The 16,970-nt window shown below is 45.9% G+C and overlaps 1 protein-coding gene across 1 annotated transcript in view; it reads right to left on the minus strand.

Annotated features, from left to right (window-relative positions):
• The window catches only part of LOC104685813 (partitioning defective 6 homolog gamma), a 65,410-nt gene extending 60,295 nt beyond the window's left edge, over positions 1–5,115 (minus strand). Inside the window, exon 1 of the mRNA XM_039549350.1 lies at positions 4,999–5,115. Within this exon, the coding sequence (XP_039405284.1) occupies positions 4,999–5,070 (72 nt within the window). The 5' untranslated portion in view covers positions 5,071–5,115. The remainder of the gene's footprint in view (positions 1–4,998) is intronic.
• Positions 5,116–16,970: the final 11,855 nt, after the last annotated feature.

Consider the following 16,970-nt stretch of genomic DNA (forward strand, 5'->3'; position numbering starts at 1 on the left):
TGCTAGTGACTTTGTAAGAGCAGAGCTGATCCCAGACATGCTTTTTGTCTTTGAACACCGTAACAGTATCACGTCTACCCAGGACACATCAGAAAATTATTGAAAATGTATTAAAAATCCATTTGCAGCACCCATCTAAACACCAACATTTAATGAGAGCTGAAACAGGACAGGAGAAGAGTATGAAAAAATATGGTTATAATTAACTGGTTCTATTTATCTTAATGAGGTTGTTTATAGTAGTAGGATGTTAGTCACATTATTGTTGATTTGTAAATCAGTTTGCAATGCAAGAAAACATGACACTATTAATAAGGCAGAAATGCCACAGTCAGCACGTGAGTCAGGTAGCTGTGCTTTTACACTCCTCAGCCACTATCAAAAATTCCATTGTCCCAGAGGGTTCATCAACAACAAAGGGTTCTTTTGCAAAGGACTTTTATCAGGGAACAATGAGTACATTTAGCCATTTTTGAAATCATGAAAATTAATTCTTACTAGTACATACAGTTTACAAGAATTCATATAGCAGTAACAGAAAAACAGTACTCTGCTGCTTTTCAGCCAGAAACATGGAGCAGTCAGTTTCAAAGGGAAAAAAAACCCCAACACACACTTTCACAAACAATTCAAAGTGCTATCATTTAAAGGCCTGAGGCAATCTTCTACTACTCCAACATATCTAAGAGACTGGAAAAGAAATACATATTTGGGCTGATAGCTACCCTCCTGTTTGAAATGCTGTGTATACAATTCAAGGGAACAAAAAATAAAATCTCTTTTCACTCAGCAAGACGAAAGAAGATTGGCTACATGGAGTTATAATCAAAGAGAAGTTCCACCCCTAATGTAGGAATTCCTATTTTAAAAGCATTTGTTCTTCTGTAGGCTTATACTCACAAGCAAAGAAGCCTGTAACCTCTCTGTAGAGCTAAAGACAGAAAATGAAAAATAGGTTAAGAACTCTGCCTGTGGCCATGAGATCCCAAACAAAACAAACAGAAAAAGCCCCACACATTGCGCTGGAGCTCTTGGTAAAAGGGAAAAAAGGGGACAGAAAGGGTCATCTGGAAACCTTTTTCAGAGATTAGAGGCAGTTTCTTGAGAGGGGACAGATACTTCACTTGTCACCCAACAGAGGAAAGGAGCCAGTGAGTACTAGACACATGAGAATACACAGTTGTTCTAAGCCAGCAAGATAATGTGTTTTCAGATCCTGTCTAAAAGGGCTGAAACATTAATCCTGAGCTACAGAGACAACACCTAGATAAGAACAGAGCTTCTAATTTATTTTGTCGTGAAAGACAGGACAGAAGGGCTAAGGTGTAATCACAATTCACTTAATATTTTCCTATGACATGTGCCAACTTCTAAGCAGGTTTCTCTTTACCCTTCCTCTTTTCTATCTAGCAATAAGCTTTGAAGTGTTTTGATTTTAAGGCCAGCTCTCTGAGGATGAGGCAGAGGAAGCGAGAAAGCAGGGAGCCGGACAGAAGGGGACTTCTTAAAGCAGAAGACTGCAGGAATTTCCACCACTGCCATGTCTGAAAACAGAGGTGTGCACAGATGGCGGAGGGTTTTCCCCTTCAGTATTTCCTGCAGCACAGAGATCCATGAAGCTTTTGCAGCACCTTACAGTCACACAGAGAAAAAGTGACCTGACATACACCAAAAGTACAACACAGTGCCACAAAGCTCACCCTTCTGCAATAACACATAGCCAAAGAACATATCGCTGCCAGTGTCCCCACCATGTAGTCACAGACATTAAAAATCCACGGACACAAGAATCGTGAGCTGAAGCATACTTTGGGCCACGTTCCCAGCAGGGGGGGATGGGTCAAGCTAGGTTCAGCAGAGGTACAGGCTGATTCGGACCCACTGAAATCCGATCATCCACAAACCTCACAGGTCTACTGGACAAGAAAAGAGGAATACCGCCTGCAGTTTTTGGCCGTTTGGCACAAGAAGGATGTTGAAAACTGGAGTGAGTTCAAACACCAAGATGCTCCCTCCTTCTCCTCCCCACCCCCCATCCTGCTTTGTTTTTAACAACCCTCTGGCACACATCAGGAACCTTATAACTTGAGGATACTTGGGGATTTCCAGAAGTGTCTTACCCAGTATGATACTTAGTGCTGACAAACTCTCCCCTTCCAATAATCAAGGCGTAAACTGGCTTTCAAGAACTTTTTTTTGGAGAAAAGGAAAGAAAGTCAGAAAATCCAGGAAAATCAGATTTCACAGGAACTATTTCTGAATTATGACTAATGCAAGATACCAGCTGGATGCCGGTTTATCCTTAAGGAAGGAACCACCTGGTTATCGTAACAGAGGCAGGGATATCAAAACCCCAGCATCTGCAAACTATCTCCCATCCAATTCCCCACAACCATTTTTTCCAGAGCTCCCTCTGATCAAACTCGATCTTCAGAGGAGAAAAGCTATTTCACACCATTGTGTAAAAGCAGCACTCTCTCACACTCAGCTCCTCTGCTAAAAGGGATTCCACCTGCCCACGGACTGCCACTTCCCCAGCCTTTGAAAAGCCACCAAGAATCCCTTGATCCGTGGCCAGCAGCATGCCCCGGCGCAGAGGCTGAGCTGCACCCACCTCCGCTCACCTGGCAGCCTGCGCTTGCAGGCGATAGCTGCAAAATCATGAGTTCTCAGACTCAACTTTCAAGTTCTCAGGCAAGCCCAGACAGGCCTCACACTTACAAAACACAAGCAACTAAGTGTTTAAAAGGTTGACTACGTACGGCTACCAAAAGTAGCATTACTGAATCTTTCTGTTTCCCCAGCTTTAGATAGTCCCCGCAAACAAAAAAACTCAACAATCCCTATTTCTAGATGATCACAGCACAACAGCACAGTGACCCACAGGGAAAGGATGCCAGCATCACAACTGACCCTACAAGACCACCGTGTTTTTTGTAACAGGTATAAGGTCTTTATACAGTACCTCGCCAGGTACCATTGGCCAGAGCTTTGCACTGCACCTCCTTCAGACCATTGAAGAGTAACTCTGTGACAGGGAACCTACGAGCTTTACAGGCAAAATAAAACCATCTTGCAATGTCAGCACCAACAGCCTGCTGCATCAACAGCCTAGCTGTTATTGTGCCCAAGGCATGCTAACAGTAAAACCCACCAGCACCAGGAAATTCAACAGCACAGCTTCCACTGACACAGACTGCAGGTTCACCGATCATCACTGGGTGTAGGCCCTCAAGAGGGTATTTTGAAGTTAGCCTCTATTTGAAGTTTTCTTCCAATGCAGTAGAGTTCTCTATAGTAACTTCTGGGCTATCAGCAGTGACAACCCTGAGCTATAGAAGGCCTTCAAGTAAACCCCTCCCGCCCATACAAGTTTATTTTCCTTCCCTCTAAAAATCCACAATCATTCACAGGCTTACAACCTCCCTATATATCACTCTGTGCCTATAGAACCAGGTAGGATTCACTTACAGAATTCCTGCAGCTGTAAGGGAAGCTATGAGCTCTTTACTATAAGGTTGCTTTCTGTTAATAGAACAAACTCAAGCTATGGCAATATTGAAGTAGAAGAGAGAGGATGAACTTAAAAGTTCTCGTATGTGGTCAAGGCTTTAGTTTAAAGCCAACAGAATGTAAGGGGTATAATTCAGTAGACAGAGACAGGATCTGGAGCTTTTGGGAGCCACAAGGAATGTCGTGGGTGGGTTACATCTTAGAACCAGTACAAGCCGAACCAAAACTTTCCAACTACAGAAGCAAAATGGAACTTTCTAGGCCAGTTGCACCCTTTGAAGCAGCAAGAGAAGGTTAGGAAATAAGGGCCTGAACCCACATTTCAGGTGTCATGTTTAGAAATGATTGGAGGCTCCCTTGCACACAAAGTACTTCTCCTGCTGAAGCCATCTCCGCTCTATGCATTGCTCAAGGCCATTTGATCTGAATGCAAATTTTAACAGCAGCAATGAACAAAAATGAGCAGCACCAAGCACAGAGTCCCAAAGACATCACCCTCAACACCATCTCAGCAGGTGATCAGGGACTCCAGGAAAGGCTAACGTTATCCATACTCTTTTCAACTTATGCACTACCTACACCTTGCCTGTTATAGGTGTATAAAACACGGACTTCCAGGGAGATTTCTCACTTTTGCTTAAGTGCTACTTATTTTTAACCTCAGAGGTGCAGGCAAGATTTTGACGTGCTGGTTCAACCGAGAGCGACCAAAGCTTATAGACGAGAGCTCAGCAAAACCAACGTGAGGCACAGCCACCCGACACCATCCTTCGAGGCGCCCAGCTCCGGCAGCCCTGCCGATCTCGGCTCCTTCCCCAACACCACCGGCGTGCACAAGCTGATGCCGGTGCCGGCATCCCGGCACAGCCGCCGCAGGAGGGGGAAGCTTTCCGCAGGTCTCTCTCTGGCTCGTCCGGCTCGGACCTACAGCGGGACTGGAGGGGGGACCCGGCCCTTCTCCCTCCCGGTCCTCCGCCCCTCTCCTCAGAACGCGTCGGGGCACCCATCCCGCCCACGGGAGCCGGTCGGAGCACCGAGGGGTGAAACGTCCCGGGCTGGGGCGGGAGCGGCACCGCCGCCGCGCCTCCCGCTGCCCCCGGGCCGAGCCCCAGCCCGCCCGCCAGGCGAGGCCAGCGGCGCTTCCCGAGCCGCCCCACGAAGTTACCGCCGGAGTCCCCGCGGCGAAACAAAAGATGGAGCAGGAGCGGCGGGCGCCGCGCCGGGGGAGGGCGGGGAAGGGTCGCGCCACCGCCTCCGGCCGGGCAGGGGCGGCTCGCCGGGAGCTGCGCCCGGAGCGGTGATCCCGCCTCTCCGCCAGCCGCCGCCAGCCCGTCACCGCTCTGCGGGCTGCGCCTGGGACACGGCTCCGGCCGCACCGGGCGGGGAGCGGAGATACGGGGAAAGGAGGGGGGAGGCTCCATTCATTTTCGGGAGCACCACCGGGCAGGGGCGCTCCCGGCCGAGGCCGCGCCGCGGTCTGCTCACCTTACTCTTCACTTCCACCGCGCTGCACTCCAGATACCGCAGAGTCTGAGATTTGTTGAAACTCCGGTTCATCTTCCCGGCCCCGCTGCCTCCCCTTCCCGCGCCGCCGCCGTCTCCCGCCCGCCCGCCGCGGGCCGCGCGCCCCCGGGCCGCCCGCACGCGCCGCCGGCCCCGCTCGCGCCGCGCTCCGCTCCTGCGGCCACTTTGTTCCCGGCGCGCGCGCGCCAACGGCAGCGGCGGCGACCGCAGGATCCGCGCGGGGCTCGCGCTCCGGCTGGGCCGGCGGCGGGCGGGCGCCTTGGGCTGCGGGACACGCCCCGGACACGCCCCCGCGCCGCCCGGACACGCCCCGCGGCGGCCGCGGGGCTCGGGCGCTCCCGGCGGAGCCGCCGCGCTGCGGGAATTGGTGCGGGAATCGGCGTCTCGGGCGGCCGGAGGGTCCCGCTGCCGCAGCCGCGCACGGAGCACAAAGCGCACCGCGGTACCGCCGGACGGCGGCCCCCCGGGTGGCCTCCCGCGCTCGGAGGTGCCCGTTGTGTGCCACAAAGGAGACCCGCACAAACTTTTCCAGACAGCGCTGATTAATCTTTAAAGAGGGTTGAGATCTGAGAAGTGCTGCGAGTCATTAATTTGAGACCACAGATCGCCAGGTTTGGGAGGAGAGTTTCCACCACGCCCTCCTTGAAATAAATCGGTGGACTGCCTCCCTCTGCTAGCAGCTCTTACTAATTAGGTAGGTTATTAATTTGAGAATCTCGAAAGAGCTTAACTTCTTTCCATCTCCTGCCAAGGATATTTTTAATTTTAACAGATCTTTTTCCTTCAGTCAACTTCTTTTAGTCACTGAGAGCCTTTGAAAGTGGTATTTTTTTCCTACACAATCCTGCCCAAAACATCAGTCGTGATGTACAGAAGCTCAGGACACGGCACAGACCTGTGCAACCAGTTTTCTGCTGCTTGACATCTCCTAGGATCGTCTGCCCATCTAAGCAAGGAGCATAAAGTCCTAACAGACATTACAAGCCACCCATCTCTTCTCTAGACTCGCAGGTGTCAATGGCACTGATGGGAATACTCACGAATTTAGGGGCAAAAAACAGGAACCGAGTTGACGTTTCATGTGACTCCAAGTAGGAGGATCAAAGCACATGCCCCAGATACAAACCAGCTTCATCTTATTGGAAAATGAACCTGAAATGAACATTTGCCACATTTTCTGGCTTGCAATGTGTTTGGAAGGCTTGCTGTAAATTAAACTGGAAAAATAAAGTCTAGAGAGTTGAGAAAAGAAATGTTTGTATGAACCTGATCTTTTCCTCTTTTCATCTTAGCATGAGCAATGCAGCAGCTTTGCTTTCCTGCTGTGATAGCCAAGGCCAAGCTGTGGAGATACAGCATCCCTGGGTTGCTCAGAGGCTGAACACCCCTTTTGGGATGTTTCTATGTAAAGATGGATCTTGAAATCCAGCTGGATCTATATGGCTCAGGGGTTCAACATCTGGAGCAACAAGGCCAGCACTGGCATGAAGTGAATCAAGAGCTGAAGGACTGATCTAGTGCTGGTGTTGCTCACATGATCGGGAGCAGCAGAGGGACTTTGGGTGGGATGGTATTCCAGCCTGCCTGTCCTCCAGCTGACCCTTGGAAAGGAACCCTGCTGCTTGCATTACCTCCCCGGTCAGGAAACAGTCCTGGGACTTACACTTTACTCATGTGATGATGTGGCTGAATTTAGAGTCACAAGCACAGAGGAGGAAGAGATGTATTAATTTTTTGTTTCAGTTTCTTTGGGGTTTTTTGGTTGTTGTTTTGGTTTGGGGTTTTTTTGTTGTTGTTTTTTGTTTGGGGTTTTTTTTTGGTGTTTTTTAAGAAACAAAGTTCTCAATAGGCAGAAACCAGCAAGTGATTTTAGTCTTAATTTTAAATTTGGTACTTGTTGTATTTGTGATGCCCATTTGAGAAGTACAGATTAAACTCGCTCGTCTTTTATTTTATGCTTACTTCAGGGAGCGCAAGTGTTTCATTACCATCTCTTTTATATTAATAAAGACTCTTCAAACTAATAATGCCTACCAAGCTGTATGTAACCAGAATGAGAATACAATGAAAATGAATAAAAAATAAATATTTTTGAGTGAGATAAAAGCTGGTAAGCCATACTGAATTCATAAAGAATGAAGATATATGTTTCAAAGCATAAAACAGGGGTTTATTTACCAGCAGAGCTAAAGGGACTTCCACTCTCCCTTCCCCAGCAATTGCAGATCCTGTTCATCTTTCCACTGCCACATGAATAGACAATCCTCTTCTTCTCATCTACCCTGTCTTTGAAGCTAACAGGTATATTGAGGACAAAAATTACTTTATTTGAGGAGTGGAGCTAGTATTTTTTTTTCTATTTCTTCTACAAGAGTTTAGAAATGGTGGATTGCTGCCTCTCCTTTTTTTTTTTCCTTTTTTTAAATTCACCAATAAGAAAAGCTGCTTTTTGGCTGTTCCATTCCTTCCCAATTTTTCAACCTTGCATTAAATAATTATTACAGGAAACAAGGTGAATACACTGATATGAGGAAATACGCTTTTTATACCTCCGAAGAGACTACTGCCAGGAAAGGTTCCTTTCAAATTACGTCAGTAAAATCTGGTTTCTGCTGTTTTTTCCTCAATCTGAGTTAAATATCCATCCTTTTGTAGATCAGTGCAGACATCTTTAACCCACTCTGATCTGAGAAGTGATCCATTTCTGGAGATATTATTATTTAGGCTAAAGTACGGGGTCACAGTATGAAAAACTGGCTGTATTCTTTTGTTAGTAGAAAAACAGAATATTACATAAGTATTTATAAATTATGTATGGTTTATCAATACTATTTAATGACACGTAATAATTTACTAAAAGTGAATGCTTCTCAACAAAGCTTCACTGAAATCCAGTTCAGTCCATTCTTGTAAATTCTCTGCGATACACTTTTCTTTTCCCTATTCCCAAATTAGTTGCAGCTTTAGTCCCTTTCCTCCAGAGCAGAGCTGAGGGACGACTGGGACAGCTTGAGAAAATTCCTCTTTCTCTTGCCTCCCCTTTCCATGCCCGTGCTGCGCTGTAATGAGCAGTGACTTCGGCTCCGAGCACCAGCAGGAGCCAAAGCGCTGGGTGTGCTCCCAGGCCGCCCCAGCCCGGGCTGCACGAGGCTCTGCAGCCCCTGCCAGCTGTTTTCCTCCTCAGACTCGGTCACAAAGATGGTTTTAATTTAACTGCTTTTGCTCAGCCACCTTTCAGGGTTTTTTTTTCTCATCGCTTGCCAAGGGCACAGCATTCCTTTGACAATTTCTATAAATCTTCATCTGTTTTAGTAATCTGTGGTTACTTTACCCCGTTTCTGACCTGCAGAGCTTTTAAATCACCATTTCTTCCCGGGTGCCCGTCTCTCAGGCCTTCCTTGCAGCCTTGTTCCCAGATGCATGTGGAACATGGGGGCACATTTGCTGTCACCCAACCCTTTTCTGCATGCAGCACCTCACCAAATACTCTTCTTTCTTGCCCTAAACTGGACAGGGATGCCACAGCCCAGGGATCCTAACAGGCCATTAAAAAAATACTCAGATTTTCCTGTTTTCACTGTTTTTTATTTATCAGACCGACAAAAAGTGCTGCAACATGTGCCAGACTCACATTCCTGCAACCATGTTTTTCAGCATGCAGGGGGCTTCCCTCTGACTTGCTGCATGCCTCATCAGTATTAACAAGTCATCTACATGCTCTGAGAGGAAAAGATACCCAGACTCACATCCAAGGAGTTATTTTTCTAACTCTACTCCCTGCACTGAATTTGCAAGAGTTACAAAGAGCACATCCTAAGGGCTTGGGGAAACTGCTGCAACGACAGACTGGTTTTGGTTTCTTTAAATGTGAATCAAAATGAAGCATAGCACGAAGAAGGGAAGAGGGGGGATGACAAGTATTGTTTTGCTCATAGTGAGCAATGTTCCTGCCACAGTGAAGATGGTTTCTACTTCATCAAACTCAAACTACAATGCCAGGGAACATCCATTGCCCTAGTGCAGGAGTTACCTAGAGGGGAGTGAGAAGAATAATGCCACCAGCCACAGCAGTAATGGATGCTCCAGGACAAGAGACCGGCTGCTCCAATGGTTTTCCATTGTTCCATCCCTTGTGGTAGTGAAATGTCTTCTTTTTATTTTCTTTTAAGAGCTTTTGCCTTCAGGCCTACGAGAGACGTGTGTGCATTCAAGAGGAGAAAGAGCAGAGAGGGGGGTTGTTCTCAAGGGGTAGGGAACTTGATGCTTCTTTTCTACCAAGGATGATGAGGCATTGAGGAAACATCTTATGTAACTTTACTACAAAACACTTGAAGAGGGGAGACCAGAGCAGTAGTTGAGGGAATGGCACCTGCTGAGCTGCATACAGAGCTCACAAGCAAGCAGGAGGATGAGCATTTGCCATTGCAGCTCCCACTATTTATCCAGAGAGATGTGCTGGGGAGAGTGGATTGAGGTCCCCAAGGTGTCTGCACACCAGTACTCTGGCTTCAGCAGATCAGACCAACATGCTCTTGTGTCAGCTGAAAATTTTCCCATTTGGCTTTACTGGTGAATATTATAAAACCAGTTATGCTTTACTATCAGCGTGAAAATAATTCAGGAACCAAAGCTGCTGGGATACCACAATCCCAGCAGCCAAACTCTGAGCATCACAAGAGAGGGAGTAAGGTGGGTTATGAGATCATTTGTCCTCTTTCCAAATTACACCTCTACTGGGATTAAAAGCAACAGTACTCTACAAGGATGGGAAAGGTGAGTTTCATTGCCAGAGATGAGTTTAGGGTTGGGAGGAAGGAAGAGAGCGGATCATGTTCCTTGTTCTGCATCCAAAGTATGCTTTACCTACATGACTTGCCAGGATTCGACATTTCCCATGAAATACAGAAATATTCAAACTGTGTTTGTTCTGTACATGAGTCTGCTGAATTTAATGATCTTTACCTCCCTTTCAATTGCTTTGGTTCTTGATTTTCTGCTCTTTACCAAGGAGAAAACCAGGAAAAATCAGTAATGTTTCCCAGATGTCATTTATTGCAGCAGAAAAATAGATATCATCCTCTGCCAGTGTCCAGAAGTAGGTTCTTCTACTTCCTGTGGGTTAAAAACATTGTTTACGATGTGCTGCTCTGCAGATAGCAGCTACTCATGATGTTAGAATGATTACTGCAAACACTTATAAAATATAATTGATTTAAAGGCAGTACTGCTGATCACAGGCCTAGGGTGTGCAAGGGTCTGCCTGGTTCTCTTCTGCCTTTGTTGTTGGTCCTACTTCTACAGGAAACCGAAGCATAATTGGGAGTTGGCAAGTGCAGCACACATCTTCTAATTAGTCCAATACTATCAAATAATTTATGCAGATGGCATCATCTTTATCTTCCCAAGCACTTTTTCTGTGTGAAACTATGAATATTGAAACACACTATGACACTGGAGTAATTTTTCTGCAGTAGTTACCAAATTTTCTAATGGAGTTAAGCTGACCAGATCTGGAAAGAAAATTAGTATTGTTAATTTTCAAAGTTAAAGTCTGTAAGAGAAAACTGCTATCATGAAGATATAATCACATCTTCCTTTGAAGTGCTTATCTAACTTGCTCAGTGAACAGAGAATCCTGGCTGTGGAACCTTTCTGCCATTCTTCTCAATCACACACTGCTTTTAATCTCTTTTGGGTAACAATTTAACTTATCTGAATGCTGTCTACCATCTTTGTTTCCTGGCAGCTGAAGTGTAGGGTCTGGTAAGAGAGTATGAATTTTGCCCAGACTGACTCAGTCCCTCACCAAGAGCACAGAGAGATTTTTAGCGTTGCATGGAATGCAATTTACTGCAAGGAGTGACCAGAATCTTCACGAGAATATAATTTATTGAGAACTTCCATTTGGGAAGTGACTGAATGTCACCTTAAATAAGCAACCCCGATATTCCTGAATTGCAGCTTTAGGCAATTTGTAAGGCACTGTGTCCAACTAGAAAGTCAAGCCCTCTCAGAAGTGGTGGTTTGTGGTCTCACCTGCTAATAAAGGAAAATAATAAGAAATTGTCCTAGCCATGTGAGTCATACAACAAACAAAACTTGTCTGTTTGCTTACTGACTTGAATTCCTGAAAAATGTAACATACTGAAGCTGAAAGCTTCTTAGAAAAAAAAAGATAAAGTGTCAGATGACTTTTTAAGTCTGCTCTTTGCAAAATTTCTTTGGCAGATTTGCTGGACCAGTGGCAGTGTTAAGATAAAGATAGATTCAAAGATGTCATTCCTGATTAAAAATAATAATAAAAAAATGTTAGCGGTAAAGGTCACATATTCACATAGCAAACTCCATCTGATGCTTACTGCACATAGCTCTAGCAGGCTGAAATCACCTGATCCTGTCAGAACAACTGAGGCAAACTCCTGTATGGAAGGGCACTGTGAAGCTCTAATTGGCTGGGACTGGACATAATCTCTTTTTCACCTACCTGATTTGCAAAGAGATTTGCCAAGAAGCAGCTTACTCCATTGGAGATGTCCCTCAGCATGCCTTTGTGCCCTGCAAACACTGAAATTTAAGTCATTTGTGCACAATCAATCCTTTCCAGAGCTTTCAGTGAAGGCAAACAGCCTCATGTGAGGCTTGAAGAAGTCCTTCAGAGCAGCTGTTTAGAAATGCATGAAGCATGAGGCACATTATATTCTCTTCCCACAGGCTGAGGGCCAGATGTTCAGTGGGTGTAAAGCAACAGAGCCTCAGCGTGGCTTTTTTTGGGGGCCACGATGATTTATACCAGCCAAGAATCTGGCCCTTTTTGTTTTAGCCAATTGACTTCCCCAACCTCTGCTACTGAAGAGCATGATTTTGTGAGGTGAGAAGGGATGGGAAGTGTTTGGGATTGCTGGCCAAAGGTGCTGAAAAGAGAAATCTCTCAGAAGATTCCTGACACCACTTCTCCAGGCCAGATTGCTGAACTAAGCACAGGTTTTTGGTTGTGATGCATTTACATATTTTCCTTCCCATGCTTCTGCTGCTAGCAATGTATGTGGGTTCTTCATATCTGTTTACTCCCAAAGCAAGTTCACTTTTCCGCCCTCTTAAGATCAGGAAATGAGAATATTTCTAAGTAGAGGTGATGTTCCTGTAGTTTTTTTTCCCTTCATAACTTGCATCTTCCTGAGCATGAATGAGAATTACTCATGGGAGTATGGATTTCATAATCAGACCTTTTGGTCATTTTGACAGTGTCATGGGAGGAAAAACTGTTTCCCAGAACCAAACAATTTTATTGCATTCCAGAATCATGTGCAAAACAGGGATCCCATCTGTTCAACAGCATTCCCACTAAGTACAGTTCTGCCTGTAGCTCACCAGCATAAGCAGCTCAACAAAGGGGCCTCAGTTTTCAATGATAATGTTTTCTTCAAAATACAAGACACCAGTAGAAAGGGCTTCATAATAATTTGCACATTTGCCAAGACGTATTTTCTTAAATACTGTTTTGACTGCTAAGGGCACTGCAGAGTAGTAGAGCACTAGAGCGCTCACTCATAAATCAAGCCTTCTCTGTGATCAGTTTTGCCAATTCTTCCAAATCCACAATAAATGAATAAAAAACCCCGCCAAATCATTAATCTCAGAACTGATGGATTAAAATTGGGTTAAAATAGACTTCTTTATTTTTTCCCTTGACAGCTCGAAGAGTTTTGAATGAAGGGTGCCTGATTGCAGCACTCTAGGTTTAGGCTAGTCTACTAGAGTGACTCTGCAATAAAAAGATTATGAAATAAAAGAAAGAGGATTTAATTTATGAGGTTCCTCTAACTGAGGACTGTTGTCTGGGATTTTTACCATCACCATGAACATCAGCAAGTTTTGCTCAGCAAGTGCAACAAAGAACTTACGGAAACTCCAGGTTAGAGTTTTTTAGTTGCTTGATTCTGCATATCTCCATTTCTAAGTGTCTGCTTCGAGTTACTTTAAAGTCCACTTAACAGTTGCTCCATCTGACTGAAGTTCTCTTGACAGCTCTGCTTGTGTTTTTCCTTAGAGAATCTGATCTGAGAAATAAATGCAATTTCAATGCTTGTCTGTGGAAAGGGATTACTGTTGGTCTGGGGACTCAGCCTTGCTGGTACACATGCTTTGCCTGTGGGCAAAGAGTGATGCCCACCAAGCCCAGTTTGTCCCAGCTTCCCTTGTTTCCAGGCTAGAGGAGCCTGGAAATACTTGTACCCAGCTCATGGAAAGTAGCAAGAGGGCTGAAGGGAGATGTCAATACAGTGGCTGAAGTGTTTTTTCCTTTTCTGTAAAGATTCAGAGGACAGGCAGGATATCTATCAAGCCTTATTCCAACCTTTCCTGCACAAAGTCCACCTGAGCACGTCCAGTGCAGCAGAGCCACCTCTTTCCTGTAGTCCTCCTATACACACAGCTCTGGGATGCATCACCTGAGGGTGCCAGCATCCTGATCTCCCAGGATATTTCCCACAAGACGTAGGTATTACAGCTGTCACCCATGGCACAGATTTTCATGCTGGCTGGGTTTTACCACGATGCAGGCAGCTCAGCGTGAGTGGACTGTAGCATGCAATGGAGATATGTCTGGCTTTCACTCTTTGGATTCATCTGTAGGTGCAGGTGTCATGAGGGCCACATGCTGGGCAGCGGCAGAGAGAAACAACCCATGGAGAATTAAGTCATCCCACACCTGCCTAATGATTCATATGGGTATGAGTGTGAGCTCCCAGGTTTTTGAAAGGCACTTCCAGGGCAATGATGTAGGGAGAATAACAAACATTGAAATTCTTCATGATTTTCATCTTTGTAATAAAACTTTGTTATGATTTTCTAGGGACACTGGACGTAGTCTGTTAATTTTATCAGCAACAGGTCAAAACTTGTTGATGACCTGGCAGGTGGGAGAGGACCTAGTGGCTAAAGTAGAGAGGCCAGCAGAGGGCTTGGGGTTTAGGACTGAGTAGCAGGTATAAGTTGGTCCCTCATCTTCTTCTTTTGTAAATCAGAATGAAGAGAAATAGCTGTAACTCTGCATCACAGGCTTAGCACGAGACTTAATTAACTTGTGTTGATGCCACCCTGCAGGAAAGGTGTTAAGATCATTAGAAACATAACTCTTACATCTGTTCAGGACTACTCCACTGGGGCCACAACCCATGATTAAGATTTCTAGCAGATGTCACAATGCAAATGGCGATGACTTGTAAGTGGGAGCACAGTAACGAGGAGCACGAGCAGCTCTCCTGCCTCTGAGGACAGGTACGCTCACGCCATCGCTGCTGCCCACACATCCTCATGTTGGGTGAGCTCCCTTCAAGGGATCCAGGCCCACACCACGGTGCTGCTCAGCTCTGTGTCCAGGGGGAAAGGGAGACCATGCTGAAAAATGGTGGTTTATGATAATCATGAAGCCTCTGCAAAGCAGATTAGTCTGTTCCGTGCCTTGTACCCTCACTGCAGGCAACTGCAGAGAGAGGCACTTGCTATTGGAAAGCATGCTTTACTGACACTGTTAGGGAGCAGAGTGACATCATTTAAATTTTTTGGAACAATGGCCTTTTTCCCACAACTGCCTTGGCTTTTGTTCCCTTTGCACTGGCGCCGTGCAGCTGGCTGGGATCTGACATTATTCCCCTGAGCGCCAGGAGAAAGCAGTCCCTGGAGAGTGGGTGTTTGGGAGGAGTCAGCAAAATGTTGATGGGCCCCAGTTGATTTTCAGGGGGAAGTGATGATACTTGGTTTTAGCCTGCTCCATGTTTCAAACTTGAAACTTGGTAGAAAAAAAGCCTGTCTGCAGAGCAGGGATCCAGTCTGTTGGTACCTGTGGTGCTTGAGGTAGTGACACATATGGACAGGAGGGAGGTGAAGGTACCTACGCCAGGTAAGGGCTGGAAGCTCGACAGTCTGGATCCAGGCTGGAGGACAGAGATAAAACAGGATCCTGTAAATAACAACTTCCCTCATTACTCTCCTTCCTCTCCAGAGCAAGTCACTCCTTTCCATCAAGGTAAATCTTGGTTCTCCTGCTCTTCCCCTACTGCTTTTTTAAAGTTCCCTGCCTGCTTTTCTTCACTGATCCTCCTCCTTATCTGGGTGCTTGTTTCTTCTGTTGCAGCCTGGAGCTGTTTCCCACCAAGCCTGGGGTCCTTGCTGATCACAGGACTGATGGGGCTTTTACCCCACTAGGATGCCCTGGCCTAGCATGACCTGCAGGATCTGTGAGTGGCTAACCAGGAAAGGTTTTCTGAAAATTTAACCACTCAGATCTCTGAAAGTTGTTCAAACTAGGACTCTTCACGTTTGGGAAAAAATAGGTACATGTCAGTGGCGATGCCATCAATCTCCTACTCAGTGTACTCAGCAAAACGCTGCATAGATGTCATCTGCATGAATACAATCTTTCTCTCAAGTCCTGCTAGTGTTAGTAATTTCCAAATGAAAGATCCCACAATTTGATTCTTTTAAATATGGGTAAGAGGTACCTTCCCTAGCTTCTTCCTTGGCAATGGTGGAGCTGTTTTGCCTGGGAGAAACAATACAAAATAATCCCAAACAACCCCCTCCAAACCACAAAAATCCCAAACTGAAATCAACTCCCAACAAGACTAAACTAGCCTGAGGTAGGCACCCGGGGAAGATTTCAGCTTGCTCACTTTTGGCAGGGCCGTAAGGAAGCAAAGGCAGGATCTCATGCCAGGAAATGCCAGGCAACCTGAACCTGAGGCAGGCTGCTCATCTTGCCCGCTGAGCTGGCCTGGACACTTGGCACCCCACTCCAGGTGCGTTGGCTGTGTGTGGCAGGTAGCCTCTATTATGAGTTCCTGCTGGCAAGCCTGCACCTGAAAAGCAGTACAGCAGCTTTTTTTTTAATGAAAAATAGTTTGAAACATGTGAAGTAGTAAGGACTATGTGAGGCTGTTTGGGTAGTAGCTGCGCAGAGATTTGGTACCTGGTTTCTAAAATCAGCAGTTTCATGGGACATTGATCCAGTATTAGTGGAAAACACAGATTAGGAGGGGAAGGGCAAAGCTTCAGCAATGTCATTATATAAACCCACAGTGAATATCGGTCTGAATTATCTGGGGCCTGGTCCCAGCCCCATCTCTCAAAAGTGGCATAGCAGAATTTGAAAAGTGCATAAAGGGCCAAAAAAGCTGGCCTGAGGTATGATACAGCCTCTCTAATACGGAAGATGAACCTGAAGTTCCACAGTCTGGGAAAAAAGAGGACTGAGAGGAAAAACTGGAGAGGTTATAACATCATTAAGTGAATGAATCACAGAATGCTTTGGGTTGGAAGAGACCTTAAAGATCATCAAATTCCAGCCTCCTGCCATGGGCAGGGACATCCTTCACTAGAACAGGTTGCTCAGAGTGCCATCCAACCTGGTCTTGGAACACTTCCAGGAATGGGACATCCACAGCTTCTCTGGGCAACCTGTTCCAGTGCCTCACCGCCCTCACAGTAAAGAATTTTTTCCTAATATCTAATCTAAACCTACTCTCAGTTTGTGCTGTCACTGCATGCTCTTGTAAATAGTCCCTCTCCATCTTTCTTGTGGGCTCCCTTCAGGTTACTGGAAGGACACAATTAGGTCACCCCTAGGCCTTCTCTTTTCCAGGCTGAACAAAACAAATTCTCTCAGCCTTTCCTCATAGGAGAGGTGCTCTATCTCTCCAGTCATCTTGGTGGCCCTGGACTCACTTCAAGAGGTTGATGTCCTTCCTGTGCTGGGGACAGGAAGGTGAATAAGGAGTAATTATTGGCACTTGCTCATAAGACAAAAATCAGGAAGCTTCAGATGGAAGTTTAAAGCACAGAGAGAAAGTATTTTTCCCCCATGGCACTTCATTAAACAGTGGGATGCTGTAGGATGCTGTGAAGGTTGAAAGATTAAATTAGTTCTAAAGCACTTA

Source organism: Corvus cornix, chromosome 2, assembly GCF_000738735.6.
Source record: "Corvus cornix cornix isolate S_Up_H32 chromosome 2, ASM73873v5, whole genome shotgun sequence".
Taxonomy (NCBI): Eukaryota; Metazoa; Chordata; class Aves; order Passeriformes; family Corvidae; genus Corvus; species Corvus cornix.